General features: G+C 49.1%; 1 protein-coding gene across 7 annotated transcripts in view; it reads left to right on the top strand.

The window, feature by feature from the left end:
• Nucleotides 1-20,901, top strand: part of LOC116956793 (neuroligin-3-like) — a 188,587-nt gene that overhangs the window by 40,122 nt on the left and 127,564 nt on the right. For 4 of the 7 annotated variants that reach the window (XM_076054712.1, XM_076054710.1, XM_076054709.1 and 1 more), the window contains one exon: nt 3,465-3,524. The exons of the other annotated variants lie outside the window; for them this stretch is intronic. In XM_076054712.1, the coding sequence (XP_075910827.1) occupies nt 3,465-3,524 (60 nt within the window). The remainder of the gene's footprint in view (nt 1-3,464; nt 3,525-20,901) is intronic. 7 annotated transcript variants of the gene reach the window in all.

The raw sequence follows: 20,901 nt of genomic DNA, 5'->3' as shown, positions 1-20,901 counted from the left end.
CTATGTGTCCTGACTTTTGGGCCACCCTGTACAATAACAACCCCTATGTGTCCTGACTTTTGGACCACCCTGCACAATAACAACCACTATGTGTCCTGACTTTTGGGCCACCCTGTATAACAACAACCCCTATGTGTCCTGACTTTTGGGCCACCCTGTACAATAACAACCCCTATGTGTCCTGACTGTTGGGCCACCCTGTACAATAACAACCCCTATGTGTCCTGACTTTTGGGCCACCCTGTAAAATAACAACCCCTATGTGTCCTGACTTTTGGGCCACCCTGTACAATAACAACCCCTATGTGTCCTAACTTTTGGACCACCCTGTACAATAACAACCCGTATGTGTCCTGACTTTTGGGCCACCCTGTACAATAACAACCCCTATGTGTCCTGACTTTTGGGCCACCCTCTACAATAACAACCCCTATGTGTCCTGACATTTGGGCCACCCTGTACAATAACAAACCCTATGTGTCCTGACATTTGGGCCACCCTGTACAATAACAACCCCTATGTGTCCTGACTTTTGGGCCACCCTGTAAAATAACAACCCCTATGTGACCTGACTTTTGAGCCACCCTGTACAATAACAACCCCTATGTGTCCTGACTTTTGGGCCACCCTGTACAATAACAACCCCTATGTGTCCTGACTTTTGGGCCACCCTGTATAATAATAATAACCCTATGTGTCCTGAACTTTGGGCCATCCTGAATTTTAGGCCACCGTGTACAATAATAACCCCTATATGTCCTGGCTTTTGGGCCCCCCTATATAATAACAGCAACAACCCTCTTTGTTTCGATTTAAAGCTTTCGTCACTGCAAGGATTCATGTTCCTTGGTTATTTCGGTAAAGTCACGTAGAATGAGAATAAAATAATAAAATAAAACAATAAAATTCTCACGACGTTTCGGCCACTTGTGTTGGCCACTTGTGTTGTGGCCGAAACGTCGTGAGAATTTTATTGTTTTATTTTATTATTTTATTATTTTATTCTCATTCTACGTGACTTTACCGAAAGAACCAAAGAAGATGAACCCTATTTGTCCTGTAATTTGGGTCACCGTGCATAATAATAACCCCCCAAAAATCCTGGCTTTTGGGCCACGTTGCACAATAATAACCCTGTTTCCTGAATTTTCGGACCACACTTCACGAACGCGTACACACGCACACGATCACACAAAGGTCTCCTTAGGTAGTCGACGCAGGGCTCCTCGTGGCAAGTGCCGCTAACAAATAGCAGCACCCATGAAGGGCGTTCTGGCACGGCGTCTACGATGAGTGGTGGGTGGGTGGGTGGTGGGTGGGTGGGTGGTGTCGTCGTGGCGAACCCCACCACGCCCAGCCACCTTTGTCTCCCCCTGGTGCTGTTGTCGGCACGCTCACGTACTTTGGCTCCAGCCTCTTTACTTTAAGGTTGAGTCGACCTAGGGGTGGAGGCCGCGGACCGGTTCTGACACCGCTCGCCACTGCCTGCCGTGAGCCCTGATCGGGAATCGAACTTGGGGTCTGGCTGAGGTTTGCTTGCAAACCACACCAAAGGCAAAGGTCCCACACCCCTCCCCCCTCCCCCCTAGCGGAGGGCAAACCGGGCTGTTGAGGGCGTGGCCAAATATAACGCTCGTCTGCCCCGGCCGCCTTTGTCTTCCCAGTGGTGCTGATGTTGACACACCGCACCAGGTTGCTCCGTTTGACGGCTGAGTCGACCTATGGGAGGCGAGATCACACGTACATACAAAGACGAAGAGATGGATTCTCCGTATTGTCTTACACAGACTGCTGGGGCAAAGTGCTGTTAGTAGCGAGTAGCAGCAGCAGCAACGCCTTTATGAAGGCCGGAACGGTGGTGGCTAACACATTTGGGGATGGGTGGCCAGCAACCACGCGCACACACACATACACACAGAGGCACAGATATTGCAACAATAAACCCCCCCCCCCAAAAACAATAGAATTTTTTAAAAACCAAACAACATTTTTTTGGACTTTTTTGGGCCAAAAACCAACCCCCCCCCTCCCCCCCCCAACAAATCCAAATTTTCTTATTTTTTTTTTGAAACGGCGGAACAAAACGAAAAAAAACGGAGATGTGTTCTTCTTGTCATGTGTTTTTTACGGGGCACAACTTTTTCCCGATTTTTCCTTCGGTCGCTGGAAAACCAAAAAAATTCGCGAACAATTCCTCGCAAACCTCTCCGTGAAAACCAAAAAAAAAAATTCGACAATCAATACATCTTTTTTTTTAAGCGCGGGGTGGTGGTGGTGGTGGTGGGTGGGTGGTGGTGGGTGGTGGGTGGTGGTGGGTGGTAGTGGTGGTGGTGGCAGGGGGTGGTGAAGCTGTGGTGGATTTTTTGGCGAGTCAATTTGAACCCCGAACAAAATTGCCTGCAGCGTCCTACAACAAACCAAAATATTCGCTTCCTATAAAAATGTAGAAATAAATAAATCAATAAATAAAAACCCCAACCCGGAATTTTGTTTTTGTTTATCGTAAAAAAAACAACCCTCCTCCTCGCACCCTCTCCGCAAAAAAAATAATAATTCGAAAACCCCAACGCATTTTATTTATTTGTTTAAAGCTGGACGTGGCGGATAGGGTGGGCAATATTGGGGCCGATTTCAACGCCTTAGAATTTTCTGGCAGCGTCCAACAGCAAACACCAATTATTTTTTTTCTTTCTAGATTTGAAGCTTTCGTGACTGCAAGGATCCACACTCTTTGGCCTTCATCGGGTGAAGGGACCTGATCAAGGCCACTTGTGCTGTGGCCGAAACGTCGTGATTTTTGTTCGATTTATTTATTTATTTTTTACCTACGTGACTTTACCGAATGGAATCAAAGAGTAACGTTTCCCCCCCGCCCCCCCACTACTTTTCACTTCCCTAAAAACTAAATAAAATTTACCGTAAACACCGCCCCCACCACCACCACCACCACTCCTACCACTCCCACCACCCACTCACTCCGGAAAAGATTCGATAACCAACGCATTTTTTTTTTAAGCGGAGTGGTGTTGTTGGTGGTGGTGGTGTTGGTGTACGAGAGAGGGGGCTGCTAGGGTGTGGTGGATTTTTTTTATTTTGGGGGGGGGGGAGGGAGGGAGGAAGGGAGGGAGGGAGGGAGGGAGGGGGGGCGGTGATTGTAACCCCCTTAAAATTTGTTGCCAGCTGTCCAGCAACACACAACGTAATATGGCACCCTAAGCAAAAAAATAAAATTATTTAACAAAAATAAACAACCCCCCACCACCACCACGCCCCCCCCCAAACAATCACCACCACCACCACCCCCACGGAAAAGACGCGACGATTTGACAACCACACCCTGCCCCCCACACCACCCTGCCCCCCCCCCCCCCCAAAAAAAAAAATATAAAACCCCAAGCACCGCAAGGCAAACCCTCTTGATCCTGTCTTTTTTTTTTGTCTGTTTTTGTGCTTCCCCCTGACAGGAACAAATGCTAAGAAATTCACAGATGACTTCTCCACTAATGAGGGAGATGAAGAACGAGGTACACGACGATTTTGACTTTTTTGTGCGCTCTCTAACACCCCCCCGCCCCCCCCCACCTGCGTCCCTCCCCCCCCTCCCCTCCATCTCCCTGCCCCCACCCCCCCCCCCCCCAGTCAAATTAAAAGGGGGGGGGGGTGGGGGTGGAACGGGCGCTGATCTCAAACCCCCGCCCCCCTTTTTTTGTAGCAATAATAAACCCACAATACCACCCACACCCCTAAGCCCTCTCCACACTCCCACCCCCAGCCCTCTCTCCTACCAACCCCACCCCCAACCCAAGCCCCACCCACCCCACCCCCAACCCCCTCCCCACCCACCCCACCCCTAAGCCCCTCCCCACCCACCCCACCCCCCTCCCCACTCACCCCACCCCCAACCCCCAACCTCAACCCCACCCCACCCCTAAGCCCCTCCCCACCCACCCCACCCCCAACCCCCTCCCCACCCACCCCACCCCTAAGCCCCTCCCCACCCACCCCACCCCCCTCCCCACTCACCCCACCCCCAACCCCCAACCTCAACCCCACCCCACCCCTAAGCCCCTCCCCACCCACCCCACCCCCAACCCCCATCCCCACCTTTTTAAACTCAGCTGTTCACGCCGTTTTATATTTATTTTTTAAATATTTTTTTTTCCTTCCGACCACCACCACCAGCAGCAGCAGCACCACCCCCCCACCCACCCCCCACCCTCCCCCCACCTTCCCCCCACCTTCCCCCCACCCTCCCCCCACCCTCCCCTCCCCTCTCGAGCCACTTTCTTCACCCCAAACAACAAGTAAGCGCCCAAGTGGCAAGGATTCTTTTTTTAAGACCCCCCTCCAAACAAAACCAAAACAACGAATCGATATTTTTTCGCAAACGAATTCCCCCTTTCCCTCACACCCCACCGCCACCACCACCACCACCGCCACCTCTTCCTCCGCCTCTCTCGTTTGCGACGAATCCCAAACGTTCTGAACGTGGGAATTCACTTCGCTGAACGAAATTCTTCGCCTCTCGTTCCGTTCCGTGCGTGTTAGGGGGAAAAAAACCCCCCAAAAAAAACATTTTTTCGGTCTTCGGATTTTTTGGACTTTTGATTTTTTTTTTGCTTCTCTGAAAAAGTTTTTCTTCTTCAAACAAAAACCACCCCCCCCCACTCCCCCCAACAACAACAAATTCTCTTTTTGAAAATCCACACGCACACACCCCCCCACCTCCACCCACACGTACCACCCTAGGTGTCTCATATCTCGACTATCTTGTGCCTCACGACGGGTGAAACAATGAGGAACACAGATCTCACCATGCCCCTGTGTGTGTGCGTGTGTATTGTTTCAATTCTTGACGTCGGATATCCGACGATGGTCGGATAACGCGACGCATGTGCTCTTACGTGGATGCCCGTGGCTGCTTCCCGTACAGGGACAGCTGCCGCTGGGGGTACCCCTAGGCTAGACCCACACAACAGCAGCAATCATCACCACCCCTACTACTGACAGACTGATGCACAGGGACAGCTGCCACTGGGGGTGCCCCTAGGCTAGACCACACAGCAACAATCATCACCACCCCTACTACTGACAGACCGATGCACAGGGACAGCTGCCACTGGGAGTGCCCCTAGTCTAGACCACACAGCAGCAACAATCATCACCACCCCTACTACTGACAGACTGATGTACAGAGACAGCTGTCACTGGGGGTGCCCCTAGGCTAGACCACACAGCAGTCAACCATCACCACACCTACTACTGACAGACTGATGTACAGGGACAGCTGCCGCTGGGGGTACCCCTAGGCTAGACCACACAGCAGCAGCAATAATCACCACCCCTACTACTGACGGACTGATGCACAGGGACAGCTGTCACTGGGGGTACCCCTAGGCTAGACCACACAGCAGTCAACCATCACCACCCCTACTACTGACAGACTGATGTACAGGGACAGCTGTCACTCGGGGTGCCCCTATGCTAGACCTACACAGCAACAATCATCACCACCCCTACTACTGACAGACTGATGCACAGAGACAGCTACCACTGGGGGTGCCCCTAGGCTAGACCGCACACCAAGTGTATGTTCGAGATAAGATGCAAGGTTACTCTGTGATGCTGAGGCATTTAAGGGCCCTATGCATACAAATGCACATGGATCTCCAGCACGTGCGCGTGTGTGTGTGTGTGTGTTAACGTTGTATTCCTTTAGGGACTGAGAGTCCGTTTGAGTTTCGTGTTCAGTGGAATTGGTGTCACGCTCATCTGAGAGCTGTGGGAGCTGTCAAAGATGTTGCAGTCCAATGTCGAACTAACCCTCTGTGCGGTGAAACACATCTCGGCCTAGCAGGCCCGGACGGTCCCATGTCCTCACGCGCACACGTGAGCATGGTGTTAATTCATTGCCACCACCACTACCACACTGCTGGTCGCAAAAGCGCACTCACTAACCCACTCGCCCACTCACTCACTCACCCACCAACTCACTCACTCACTAACTCACTCACTAACCCACTCACTCACCAACCCACTCACTCACTTATTAACCCACTCATTCATTCACTAACCCACTCACTCACTAACCCACTCACTCACTCGCCCACTCACTCACTCACTCACCAACTCACTCACTTGCCCACTCACTCACTCACCAACTTACTCACTAACCCACTCACTCACCCACCAACTCACTCACTCACTAACTCACTCACCAACTCACTCACTAACCCACTCACTCAACAACCCACTCACTCACTCAATAACCCACTCATTCATTCACTAACCCACTCACTCACTAACCCACTCACTTGCCCACTCACTCACTCACTCACCAACTCACTCACTAACCCACTCACTCACCCACCAACTCACTCACTAACTCACTCACTCACCAACTCACTCACTAACCCACTCACTCAACAACCCACTCACTCACTCACTAACCCACTCATTCATTCACTAACCCACTCACTCACTAACCCACTCACTCACTCGCCCACTCAATCACTCACCAACTCACTCACTCACTAACCCACTCACTCACCCACCAACTCACTCACTCACTAACTCACTCACTCACCAACTCACTCACTAACCCACTCACTCAACAACCCACTCACTCACTTACTAACCCACTCATTCATTCACTAACCCACTCACTCACTCACTAACCCACTCACTCACTCGCCCACTCATTCACTCACCAACTCACTCACTCACTAACCCACTCACTCACACACCAACTCACTCACTCACTAACTCACTCACTCACCAACTCACTCACTAACCCACTCACTCAACAACCCACTCACTCACTTACTAACCCACTCATTCATTCACTAACCCACTCACTCACTAACCCATTCACTCACTCGCCCACTCACTCACTCACTCACCAACTCACTCACTCACTAACCCACTCACCCACCAACTCACTCACTCACTAACTCACTCACTCACCAACTCACTCACTAACCCACTCATTCATTCACTAACCCACTCACTCACTAACTAACCCACTCACTCACTCGCCCACTCACTCACCAACTTACTCACTCACTAACCCACTCACTCACCCACCAACTCACTCACTCACTAACACACTCACCAACTCACTCACTAACCCACTCACTCACCAACCCACTCACTCACTAACCAACCCATTCATTCACTAACCCACTCACTCACTCATTAACCCACTCACTCACCAAGTCACTCACTCACTAACCCACCCATTCACTCACTAACCCACTCACTCACTCACTCACCCACTCACTCACCAATTCACTCACTCACTAACCCACCCACTCACTCACTAACCTACTCACTCACTCACTCACCCACTTACTCACTAACTTGCCAACCCACTCACTCACCAACCCACTCACTCGCTCACTCAGCAACTCACTCACTCGCTCATTCTCCAACCCACTCACTCACTAACCCACTCACTCACTCACCAAGCCACTCACTCACCAACCAATTCACTCACTCACTAACCCACTCACTCACTAATCCACTCACTCACTCACTAACCCACTCACTCACTCACCAAGCCACTCACTCACCAACCCATTCACTCACTCACTAACTAACCCACCCACTCACTAACCCACTCACTCACTCACTAACCCACTCACTCGCCAAGCCACCCACTCACTCACTCACCAACCCACTCACTCGCTCACTCTCCAACCCACTCACTCACTAACCCACTCACTCACTAACCCACTCACTCACCAACCCTCTCACTAACTCACCAACCCACTCACTCACTCACCAACCCACTCACTCACTAACCCACCCATTCACTCGCCAACCCCCTCACTCACCAACCCACTCCTTCACTTACTCACAAACCCACTCACTCACCGACCCAATCTCTCACTCACTCACCAGCCCACTCACTCACTCACTAACCCACTCACTCATTCGCCAACCCACTCACACTCTGACCCACTCAATTACTCAACAACAACAACCGCCATTCGCTACTAAGTTGTGGTGGCATCACCACGGCGCTTGTGCCAGGCTAGGTGCACCTTGAGGCCACGTGAAGTGTCGAAGGCCTGCTTGCAGGAGGTCTCGGGAGACAGATCCAGGTGCCATGGGTTGACTGACTGAGATGACTGGCTGATGCACCACCTGTGCCCCCTACTGTGCCAACTTGCTGCGCTTTAGCCACCCGTCACTCCGCTCGTTGTTGTGAGCGTCGCTCCTCCGCCCTCCGTTGTTGTTGGAGGGCGACTACCTCCAACTGCCCAGTAGCGTCCTTCACGAGCCTCCTCCACAGAGGCCGATCTTGACACCGCTGGTACCGGTCATCGGCAAGTCCACTCAGCTCCACGTCCTCCTGTACCACATCACTCAATCTCTTCTCTAGCCCGTGCCACGCCCGTTTAGCCCCCTCAATCCTGCCGAACAAAAGCTGTTTCGGCATGCGGCGGCTGGGCATGCGGGCTACATGACCCAGCCATCGCAGCCTTGCCTGCCGGAGGAGCTCACCGATGGGACCTTGCCCAGATCTTTCAAGGATCTGTGAGCTCCTCACACAATCCAGCCTGGTTAAACACAGGATGGACCGTAGAGCCGGCCAGACTGAATGTTTCAAACCGACGCAGATATTACATTACGTCCACGTTTCGCAAACATCAATAAGGAAGCACATGACCGTGGCCGAGAAGACCCGAAGCTTCGTGTGGAGCGACATGCCAGGTAGCTTCCACACAGCAGCATTAGGCAGCCGATGAAAAGACATTGCCGCTCGACTGATTCGGAGTGAGACCTCTGCTTTCAAACCGGAGCTGGTCAAACACCACACTGCCCAGGTACGAACACTTCTCCACCCTCTCCACAACTGCCCCATAACTTACAGGAAAGGTGAGGGGGTTGAGTATTTGATGACACAAAATACCCATGCAGGTGCTTAGTTTTGGTGGGGCTGATGGAAAGGCCCTCTATCTTAGTGGCACGCTCCAGGTTCAGCGGCAGAGTGTCGAACTCCTTCTCAGAGCGAGCAGCAATTACCACATCATTAGTATCCATAACATGGTTGAATATTAGGGAGCCATCCTTTAACTGCACCCGGGCATCGACCAGCCTCCAATTGTATCTACGCCAGATGGAAATTCCTCCGGTACAGCCATGGAAAGTTTCTCGAACTATGTGGTCGACAATATGTTAAATTATCGAGGAGCCGGAAGACATCCCTGTCGCACCCCAAGGTGAACAGGCAATGGCTCCGACTCCCGGCCACGTAGTTTTACCCGGGCCCGCTCACCATCATGAAGGTCCTTAATGATCGTGAGCAGAGGTTCAGGGACTCCAAAAGCACGAAGAACAACCCAGAGCCTCGGCCTACCTGATGTTATCATAGGCCTTGACCGGGTCAATAAAGCAGATTTGTCGGCCCTGTTGAAATTCTATACACCGTTGCTGTAGCATAAAGACAGAAAATATGTTCATCTGTGCAGGACCGCTCCAGTCTGAAACCACACGGGGGCTCCACAAGCCTCTCCTCAGCGTGCCTGGCAAAGGCGATGTTGAATAATCCTTGCCAGGACCTTTCCTGGCACACTGAGGAGGGAGACGTCCCTGTAGTTATATTCTTGGTTCTTTCGGTAGTAAAGTCACCACGTTAGAAGGGAAACAATAAAATAAAATAAATAAAAAATATAAAACAATAAAATTCTCACGACGTTTCGACTGCAACACCAAACAATCGTCATCAGGCGTGAACATTTTTTTGCTGCGTTTTGTTTTTTCAATTATTATTGTATTGTTTTCCCTTCTAACGTGGTGGTGACTTTACCGAAAGAACCAAGAATATGAAAAACCCTGCAGTCACCAAAGGCTTTAAATCAAAAAGCCCCTGTAGTTGTTACAGTCTGTGCGGTCCACCAGGGCATCCTTCCAATCCTGCGGAACCCGTCCAGTGGTCCAGGCTGTTGTTATGATGTCACATAATGCAGTCTGCACTCAGGGGCCGTCGTCTCCCCGTCGCTGTACCTTGTTGCGAGCTCTAGATCATCCTTCCCGCTTCCTCAACGGATGCCACTTCAGCCGGCAACTCACAAGGGCTGACAACTCCCTCCAATGTATTCTCAGCTCTTTCGGTAAAGTCACGTTGAAGGGAAACAATAAAATAATAAAATATATATAAAGCAAAACGATAAAAAAACATTCTCACGACGTTTCGACCATAACACAAACGGTCGTCATCAGGTGTGTCAGTTTGCATTAATTAATTTATTTTAAAACGGTGTATTTATTTATATTTTAAAAAAAGTCAGCGACACGCGCAGCGATATGGCAGTTTATTTAGAAGGACTAGTCCATCTATGTTCTGAAAAGAGGAGGGGGGAGACATAGATGGACTCGTCCTTCTAAATAAACTGCCAAATCGCTGCACGTGGCACAGACGATTTTTAAATAAATAAATACACCGTTTAAAACGAAATAAATTAATGCAAACTGACACACCTGATGACGACCGTTTGTGTTATGGTCGAAACGTCGTGAGAATTGTTTTAATTGTTTTATATATATTTTGTTATTTTATTGTTTCCCTTCTAACGGCGGCGACTTTACCGAAAGAGCCAAGAATATGAATTACTGCGGTCACGAAAGCTTCAAAAATCAAAACTCCCTCCAACGTTTGACCTCACGGAAGTGCTCAGCAAAATCTGCAAGCCCGTTCCCCCGGCGTCAGAGATCGGATCGTCGTTGTTGTCCCTCTAAGGATGATGACGGGTGTGGTGCTGCAAGTCGCCTTTTCGTCCGTTCTTTACGAAAAAAAGCCGCTTGCGATCGCGGGCCGCTGAGGCAGGCTCCATCTCCTCAGCGGCACCGAGGCAGCCACCCGTCCTCGCCGCGATGCGCGCCTCTCCGATCCTCCGGGCGAAGGCTGCGGTAAGCCCCCTCAATCTCCGACGCTGAAACGTTGCAGGCGGCGGGTAGTGGGCCTGTCGCTTGCTCTCAACCCGCCAGAACGCATCCGCGGACTGCCAGGGTCTCCTGTGGAGGTCTGGACCGTGTCGCCCCCCCTGTGCAGCAAATTGCAGCTGCACGAGCCACAATCCCTCGACCTCACCCATTGCGCCCTCGGCATCAGGAAGGAGGCAAAACCCCCCAGCTGTCGTCTTCTGCTTCGGCCGGCGCGTCTCCTGGCCGGCCGGTACTTGGCGTTTTTGCCAATTGCTCGGCGCAGGACAACGCTTCTGGTGTGCTGGCATTGCCAAATCTTGGGGTGCGCCAACCCGTGAACGGCACCTCGAGAGGCGATCCGTGGTTTGTGTCTCCTGGCAGGTGGTTTGGGTCGGTTGAGTAGAAGCCCTCCCCAGCCTCTCCAACCCCCTAACCCCCTTATCCCAGCCTCTCTTGAGATTTGGTGGAGAGAGTTGCGTCTGCACGAAACCCACTCTCAGTTTCGTTAGGCTCACGCTGTGTGAGCCATTTGGAAATGGTGGTCCTCAATAGGGTTGGCTCCTGACCGGCTCCAGGTGGCAGTTTGGTCACCTGGATTCGTTCCCGGCTGCAAGCGATGATGACATTCTCGCAAAGCAACTTTCAACACCGGGACCCTATGGGTCTCCATGGGTCTCTGTGTTTCTGTGTATGCCTATGGGTCTCTGTGGGGCTCCGTGTCTCCATGTATCTCTATGGGTCTCTGTGGTTCTCAGTGTCTCTATGTATCTCGATGGGTCTTTGTGTCTCCATATATCTCTATGGGTCTCTATGGATCTCTCTGTCTCTATGTATCCCTGTGGGTCTCTGTGGGTCTATGTGTCTCTATGTATCTCTATGGGTCTCTATGGATCTCTGTGTTTCTGTGATGCCTATTGGTCTCTGTGGGGCTATGTGTCTCTGTAAATCACCATGGATCTCAGTGTCTCTATATAGCTCGATGGGTCTCTGTGTCTCCATGTACCTCGATGGGTCTCTGTAGGTCTATGTGTCTCTATGTATTTCTATGGGTCTCTATGGATCTCTGTGTCTCTATGTATCCCTGTGGGTCTCTGTGGGTCTATGTGTATCTATGGGTCTCTATGGGTCTCTTTGGATCTCTGTGTTTCTGTGTATGCCTATGGGTCTCTGTGGGGCTCTGTCTCTGTCAATCACAATGGGTCTCTGTGTCGCTGTGTATCAACATGGGTCTATGAGGATCTCGCTGTTTCTATGTGACCCTATGGGTCTCTGTGGGTCCATGTATCTCTATGGGACTCTATGGATCTCAGTGTCTTTATGTATCTCGATGTGTCTCTGTGTCTCCATGTATCTCTATGGGTCTCTATGGATCTCTCTGTCTCTATGTATCCCTGTGGGTCTCTGTGGGTCTATGTGTCTCTATGTATCTATATGGGTCTCTGTGTCTCCATGTATCTGTATGGGTTTCTATGGATCTCTGTGTCGCTATGTATCTCGATGGGTCTCTGTGTCTCCATGTATCTCTATGGGTCTCTATGGATCTCTGTGTCTCTATGTATATCTGTGGGTCTCTGTGGGTCTATGTGTCTCTATGTCTCTCTATGGGTCTCTGTGTCTCCATGTATCTCTATGGGTCTCTATGGATCTCTGTGTCTCTATGTATCCCTGTGGGTCTCTGTGGGTCTATGTGTCTCTATGTATCTCTATGGGTCTCTGAGTCTCCATGTATCTCTATGGGTTTCTATGGATCTCTGTGTCGCTATGTATCTCGATGGGTCTCTGTGTCTCCATGTATCTCTATGGGTCTCTATGGATCTCTGTGTCTTTATGTATCCCTGTGGGTCTTTGTGGGTCTATGTGTCTCTATGTATCTCAATGGGTCTCTCTGGATCTCTGTGTCTCTATGTATGCCTGTGGGTCTCTATGGATCTCTGTGTCTCTGTCAATCACCATGGGTCTCTGTGTCGCTGTGTATCAACATGGGTCTATGAGGATCTCGCTGTTTCTATGTGACCCTATGGGTCTCTGTGGGGCTCTGTGTCTCCATGTATCTCTATGGGTCTCTATGGATCTCAGTGTCTCTATGTATCTCGATGGGTCTCTGTGTCTCCATGTATCTCTATGGGTCTCTATGGATCTCTGTGTCTCTATGTATCCCTGTGGGTCTCTGTGGATCTCTGTCTCTCTGTGTATCTCTATGGGTCTCTATGGATCTCTGTGTCTCTGTGTATCTCTATGGGTCTCTGTGGATCTCTGTGTCTCTATGTATCCCAATGGGTCTCTGTGGGTCTCTGTGGATATTTGGATCTAGAAAGGTCTCTATTTGTATTTGTGAATCTGTGTTTCCCTATGGGTCTCTGTGGGTGTCTGTGTCTCTGCGTAAACCTATGGGTCTCTATGGGATTCTGTGTCTCTGTGTATCCATATGGGACTCATATGGATATCTGTGTCTCTATGTATCTCTATCTATCCCTATGTGTCTCTATGTAACTATTTGAGTCTCTGTGGTTTCCCATGTCTCTTTGTATCTTCATGTGTCTCTCGGTCTCTATGAAACCCTATAGGTGTCCATGGGTATACTGTTCTCTATGTAACTCTATGGGTCTATGTGGGTCTATGTGTCTCTATGTATCTCAATGGGTCTCTGTGGGTCTCTGTTTCTCTATGTATCCCCATTAGTCTCTGTAGGTCTCTGTGTTTCTATGTGACCCTATGGGTATCTGTGGGTTTGTGTGTCTATGTAGCCCTATGGGTCTCTGTGGGTCTCTGTGTTTCTATGTGACCCTATGGGTATCTGTGGGTTTGTGTGTCTATGTAGCCCTATGGGTCTCTGTGGGTCTCTGTGTTTCTATGTGACCCTATGGGTATCTGTGGGTATCTGTGTCTCTCTGTGACCCTGTGGGTCTCTGTGTCTCAATGTATCCATATAGGTCTCTGTGGGGTTATAGGTGAGCATGGATCCCTATTGGTCTTCATGGGTTTCTTTGGGTATCTGAGGGTGTCTGTGTCTCTATGTAACTCTATGGGTCTCTGTGGGTATCTGTGTCTGTATGGATCCCAAATGGTCCCTGTTGGGCTCCAAATGTGTACCTATTGAGTCTATTTTGGTTCCTGTGTCTCCAAGTACCTCTATGGGTCTCTATGGATCTCTGCGTCTACTTGTATCCCTATGGGTTTCTATTAGTTGCTGGTTCTATGTGTATCCATATGGGTCTCTATGGGTCTCTGTGTATTTATGTAACCCTGTGGGTTTCTGTGGGTCTCTGTGTCTGTATGTATCCAAATGGGTCTCAATGGGTGTCTGTGTGTCTCTGTGTAGGTTTCTAGGTCTGTATGGATCCCTATTAGTCTCCATATGTCTCTGTGTGTCTCTTTGTCTCCATTTATCTCTATGGGTCTCTGTGGGTCTCTGTGTCTCTATGTAACTCTATCGGTTTCTGTGGGTCTCTGTGTTTCTATGTACCCCGATGGGTCTCTGTGGGTTTATGTTGGTCTCTATGTCTCTATGTACCCTTATGGGTGTCTTTGGGTCTCTGTGGGTTTATGTACCCCTATGGGTCTCTTTGGGTCTCTGTAGTTCTCTGTGTCTCTATGTAAGTCTCTCAGTCTCATTGAGTCTCTGTGCCTCTATGTAACTCTATGGGTCTCTGTAGGTCTCTGTGTCTCTATGTAACTCTGTGGGCCTCTGTGGGTCTCTGTGTCTCTATGTAACTCTATGTGTCTCTGTCGGTCTCTGTGTCTCTATGTAACTCTATGCGTCTCTGTGGATCTCTGTATCTCTACGTAACCCTTTGGGTCTCTCTGGGTCTCTGTGGGTCTCTCTATCTTTATGCAACTCTATGGGTCTCAATGGACTCTGTCTCTATGGGTCTCTGTGGGTCTCTGTGTCTCTATGTAACTTCATGGGTTTCTGTGGGTCTCTGTGGGTCTCTCTATCTCTATGCAACTCTATGGGTCGCTATGAATCTCTGTCTCTCTCTGTATCCTGTTCGTTATCTATGGGTTTCTGTGGGTCTATGTGGGTCTTTGTAACTTCATGGGTTTCTGTGGGTCTCTGTGTCTCTATGTAACTCTATGGGTCTCTGTGGGTTTATGTTGGTCTCTGTGTCTTTATGTTCCCTTATGGGTCTCTTTGGGTCTCTGTGGGTCTATGTACCCCAATGGGTCTCTGTGGGTTTCTGAGGGTCTCTGTGTGTCTTTGTGTATCTGAATGTTTATCTTTGGGTCTCTGTAGGTCTCTGTGTCTCTATGTAAGTCTCTAGGTCTCATTGGGTCTCTGTGTCTCTATGTAAATCTGGGTCTCTGTGGGTCTATGTGTCTCCATGTAAATCTATGCGTCTCTGTAGGTCTCTGTGTCTCTATATAACTCTAAGGGTCTCTGTAGGTCTCTTTGTCTCTATGTAACTCTATGGGTCTCTGTAGGTCTCTGTGTCTCTATGTAACCCTATGGGTCTCTTTGGGTATCTATGTCTCTATGTATCCGTTTGGGTCTCTGTTGGTCTATGTGGGTATCTGTGTCTCTATGTAACCCTATGGGTCTCTATGGGTATCTGTGGGTCTCTCTAACTCTTTGCAACTCTATGGGTCTCTATGGGTCTCTGTGTCTCTATGTAACTATATGGGTCTCTGTAGGTCTCTGTGTCTCTATGTATTACTTTGGGTCTCTGTGGGTCTATGTGGGTCTCTGTTTCTCTACGTATCCCTATGGGTCTCTTTGGGTGTCTGTGTCTGTATGTATCCAAATGGGTCTCCAATGGGTATCTGTGTATCCCTATTGGTCTCTGTGGGTCTCTGTGTCTCCATGTATTTCTATGGGTCTCTTTGGGTTTCTGTGTCTCTGTACGTAGATATCTGTCTCTACGGTTGTTTGTGTATCTCTGTGTGTCTATGTAACCACATTCGTCTCTGTGTGTCTCTGTGTTTCCAAATTTGTCTCTATGGGTCTCTCTAGGTCTCTGTCTCTATTTACCCCTATGTGTCTCTTTGGGTTCCCATGGCTCTATGTGACCCTATGGGTCTCTGTGGGTCTCTGTGTCTCCACGTAACCCTATGGGTCTCTGTGGGTCTCCGTGTCTCTCTGTGACCCTATGGGTCCCTGTGTCTCTATGTATTCATATAGGTCTCTGTGGGTTTATAGGTCTGCATGGTTCCCTATTGGTCTTCATGCGTCTCTGTGGGTATCTGTGTCTCTCTGTGACCCTATGGGTCTCTATGGATCTCTGTGTGTTTCTGTTTATCCCTATGGGTCTCTTTGGGTTCCCATGTCTCTGTGTATCCATATGGGTCTCTATGGGTCTCTATAGGTCTCTGTGTATTTATGTAACACTGTGGGTCTCTTTGTCTCTACGTAGCCCTATGGGTTTCTGTGGGTCTCTGTGTCTCTGTGTAACCCTATGGGTCTCTCTGGGTATCTGTGGGTCTCTCTCACTATATGCAACTCTATGGGTCTCTATGGGTCTCTGTGTCTCTATGTAACTATATGGGTCTCTGTAGGTCTCTGTGTTTCTATGTTACCCTATGGGTTTCTGTTGTAATCTGTGTCCTTGTATATCCATTTGGGTCTCTGTGGGTCTGTGTAGGTCTCTGTTTCTCTACGTATCCCTTTGGGTCTCTTTTGGTGTCTGTGTCTGCATGTATCCAAATGGGTCTCAATGGGTATCTGTGTAACCCTATGGGTCTCTGTGTGTCTCCGTGTCTCGATGTATCCCGATGGGTCTCTGTGGGTCTCTGTGTCTCGATGTAACCCTATGGGTCTCTGTGGGTCTCTGTGTCTCTCTGTGACCCTATGGGTCTCTGTGTCTCTATGTTGCCATATGGGTCCTCTGTGGGTTTATAGGTCTGCATGGATCCCTATTGGTATTCATTGGTCTCTGTGGGTATATGTGGGTCTCTGTGACCCTATGGGTCTCTATGGGTCTCTGTGTGTTTCTGTTTATCCCTATGGGTCTCTTTGGGTTCCCATGTCTCTGTGTATCCATATGGGTCTCTAAGGGTCTCTATAGGTCTCTGTGTATTTATGTAACACTGTGGGTATCTGTGTCTCTACGTAGCCCTATGGGTCTCTGTGGGTCTGTGTCTCTATGTAACTCTGTGGGTCTCTGTGTACCTATGCAACCCTATGGGTCTCTGTGGGTCTATGTATCCATATGGGTCTCTGTGGGATTATAGGTCTGCATGGATCCCTATTGGCCTTCATGGGTCTCTTTGGGTATCTGTGGGTCTCTGTGTATCTATTAAACCCTATGGGTCTCTATGGGTCTCTGTGTCTCTATGTATTTCTCTGTGTCTCTGTGGGTATCTGTGTCTCTATGTAACTCTATGTGTCTCTAGGTCTCTGTGTCTCTATGTATTTCTCTGTGTCTCTGTGGGTATCTGTGTCTCTATGTAACTCTATGTGTCTCTAGGTCTCTGTGTCTCTATGTATTTCTCTGCGTCTCTGTGTGTCTGTGTCTCTATGTAACTCTATGGGTCTCTGTGGGTATCTATTTATCTACGTGACCCTATGGGTCTCTGTGGTACTCTGCGTCTCTATGTAACCCTATGGGTCTCTGTGTGTCTCCTGGTCTCTATGAAACCCTACGGGTTTCTGTGGGTGTCCTGGTCTCTAGGAAACGTATGGGTCTCTGTGGGTGTCCTGGTCTCTATGTAACTCTATGGAACTCTGTGGGTCTTTGTGTCTCTATGTCATTCTATGGGTCTCTGTGGGTCTCTGAGTCTCTATGTGACCCTATGGGTCTCGGTGGGTCTCTGTGTATCTACGTAACTCTATGGGTCTCTGGTGTCTCTCTGTGACCCTATGGGTCTCTTTGGGTCTCTGTGTCTCCATGTAATCCTATTGGTCTCTGTGGGTCGCTGTGTCTCTTTGTGACCCTATGGGTCTCTGTGGGTCTGTGTCTCTCTGTGACCCTATGGTTCTGTTTGGGACTCTGTGTGTCTCTGTTTATGCTTATGGGTCTTTTTGGGTTCCCATGTCTCTGTTATCCATATGGGTCGCTATGTGTGTCTTTGGGTCTCTATGTCTCTATGTAGCCCTATCGGTCTCTGTGGGTCTCTGTGTCTTTATGTAACCGTATGGGTCTCCGTAGGTGTCTGTGTATATATGCAACCCTGTGGGTCTCTGTGTCTCAATGTATCCATATGGGTCTCTGTGGGTTTATAGGTCTGTATGGATCCCTATTGGTCTTCATGGGTTTCTTTGGGTATCTGTGGGTATATGTGTCTCTATGTAACTCTATGGGTCTCTATGGGTCTCTGTGTCTCTATGTATTTCTCTGCGTCTCTGTGTGTCTGTATCTCTATGTAACCCTATGGGTCTCTGTGGGTTTCTGTGTCTCTATGTATCTCTCTGTGTCTCTGTGGATTTCTGTGTGTCTCTGTGTATCCAAATTTGTCTCTATGGGTCTCTGTACGTCTCTGTGTTTCTATGTATCCATTTGGGTATCTGTGGGTATCTGTGTCTCTATGTAACTCTATGGGTCTCTGTGGGTATCTGTTTATCTATGTGACCCTATGGGTCTCTGTGGTACTCTGTGTCTCTATGTAACCCTATGGGTCTCTGTGGGTCTCTGTTTATCTATGTGACCCTATGGGTCTCTGTTGTACTGTTTGTCTCTATGTAACCCTATGGGTCTCTGTGGTACTCTGTGTATCTATGGGACCCTATGGGTATCTGTGTGTCTCTGTGTCTCTATGCAGCCCTATGGGTCTCTGTGTGTCTCTGTGTCTCTATGTAACCCTATGGGTCTCTGTGGTACTCTGTGTATCTATGCAGCCCTATGGGTCACTGTGGGTCTCTGTGGCTCTATGTGACCCTATGGATCTATGTGAGTCTCTGTGTCTCTCTGTGACGCTATGGATCTCTATGGGTCTCTATGAGTCTCTGTGGGTCTCTGTGTCTCTATTTATTCCAATGGGTCTCTGTGGGTCTCTGTGTCTCTATGTGACCCTATAGGTCTCTGTGGGTCTCTGTGTCTCTATGTATTTCTCTGGATCTCTATGGCACTGTGTGACTCTATGTCACCCTATGGGTCTCTGTGGGTATCTGTGTCTCTATGTCACCCTATGGATCTCTTTGGTGGGTCTTTGTGTCTCTATGTATCCATATGGGTTGCTGTGGGTTTATAGATCTGCATGGATCCCTATTGGTCTTCATGGTTTTCTGTAGGTCTCTGTGTCTCTATGTAACTCTATGGGTCTCTGTAGGTCTCTATGTCTCTATGTAACTCTATGGGTCTCTGTGGATATCTGTGTCTCTATGTAACTCTATGGGTCTCTGTGGGTCTCTGTGTATCTATGTGACCCTATGGGTCTCTGTGGTACTCTGTGTCTCTTTGTAACCCTATGGATGTCTGTGTCTCTATGTAACCCTATGGGTCTCTGTGTCTCTATGTAACCCTATGGGTCTCTGTGTCTCTATGTAACCCTATGGGTCTCTGTGTCTCTATGTAACTCTATGGGTCACTGTGGGTCTCTGTTTCTCTATGTACCTCTATGGGTCTCCGTGGGTCTCTGTGTCTCTTTGTATCTCTCTGAGTCTCTGTGGATCTGTGTGTTTCTGTGTATCCAAATGTGTATCTATGGGTCTCTGTATGTCTCTGTGTCTCTATGTATCCATTTTGGTCTCTGTGGGTCTCTGTGTCTCTATGTAACTCTATGGGTCTCTGTGAGTATCTGTTTATCTATGTGACCCTATGGGTCTCTGTGGTACTCTGTGTCTCTATTTTAACCCTATGGGTCTCTGTGTCTCTATGTAACCCTATGGGTCTCTGTGGGTCTCTGTGTCTCCATGTAACCCTATGGGTCTCTGTGGTACTATGTGTCTCTATCTATCCCTATGGGTCTCTGTGTATCTATGTGACCTTTTGCGTATCTGTGGGTCTCTGTGTCTTTATGTAACCCTATGGGTCTCTGTGGGTTTATAGTTCTGCGTGGATCCCTCTTTGGGTCTCTGTGGGTCTCTTTGTCTTTATGTAACTCTATGGGACTCTCTGGGTAGCTGTGTCTCTATGTGACCCTATGGGTTTCTGTGGGTCACTGTGTCTGTATGTAACCCTATAGGCCTCGGTGGTACTCTGTGTTTCTACGTGACCCTATGGGTGTCTGTGGGTGTCTGTGTCTCTCAGTGATCCTATGGGTCTCTGTCTCAATGTATCCATATGGGTCTCTGTGGGTTTATATGTCTGCATGGATCCCTATTGGTCTTCATGGGTTTCTTTGGGTATCTGTGGGTATCTGTGTCTCTATGTAATTCTATGGGTCTCTATGGGTCTCTGTGTCTCTATGTATTTATCTGGGTCTCTGTGTGTCTCTGTGTCTCTCTGTGACCCAATGGGTCTCTGTGGGTCTCTGTGTCTCTCTGTGACCCTATGGGTCTCTGTGGGTCTCTGTGTCTCTATGTGACCCTATAGGTATCTGTGGGTCTTTGTGGGTCTCTGTGTCTCTATTTATCCCTTTGGGTATCTGAGGGTGTCTGTGTCTCTATGTAACCATATGGGTCTTTATGGTACTCTGTGTCTCTATGTAACCCTATGGGTCTCTGTGTCTCCATGTAACGCTATGGGTCTCTGTGCGTCTCTGTGTCTCCATGTAACCCCATGGGTCTCTGTGGTACACTGTGTCTCTATATATCGATATGGGTCTCTGTGGGTCTCTGTGTATCTATGTGACCCTATGGGTTTCTGTAGGTCTCTGTGTCTCTATGTAACCCTATGGGTCTCTGTGGGTCTCTGTGTCTCCATGTAACCCTATGGGTCTCTGTGGTAGTTTGTGTCTTTATTTATCTCTATGGGTCTCTGTGGTACTCTGTGTCTCCATGTAACCCTATGGGTCTCTGTGGTACTCTGTGTATCTATGTGACCCAATGGGTATCTGTGGGTCTCTGTGTCTCCATGTAGATCTATGGGTCTCTGTGGGTCTCTGTGTCTCTATGTAACTCTCTGGGTCTCTATGGGTCGATATGGGTCTTTGTGT

Source organism: Petromyzon marinus, chromosome 67, assembly GCF_048934315.1.
Source record: "Petromyzon marinus isolate PM22_M1 ecotype Great Lakes invasive population chromosome 67, UKy_Petmar_22M1.pri1.0, whole genome shotgun sequence".
NCBI classification, from domain to species: Eukaryota; Metazoa; Chordata; class Hyperoartia; order Petromyzontiformes; family Petromyzontidae; genus Petromyzon; species Petromyzon marinus.
Note: the sequence above shows the minus strand (reverse complement) of the source record. Positions and strands in the feature narration are given on the sequence as shown.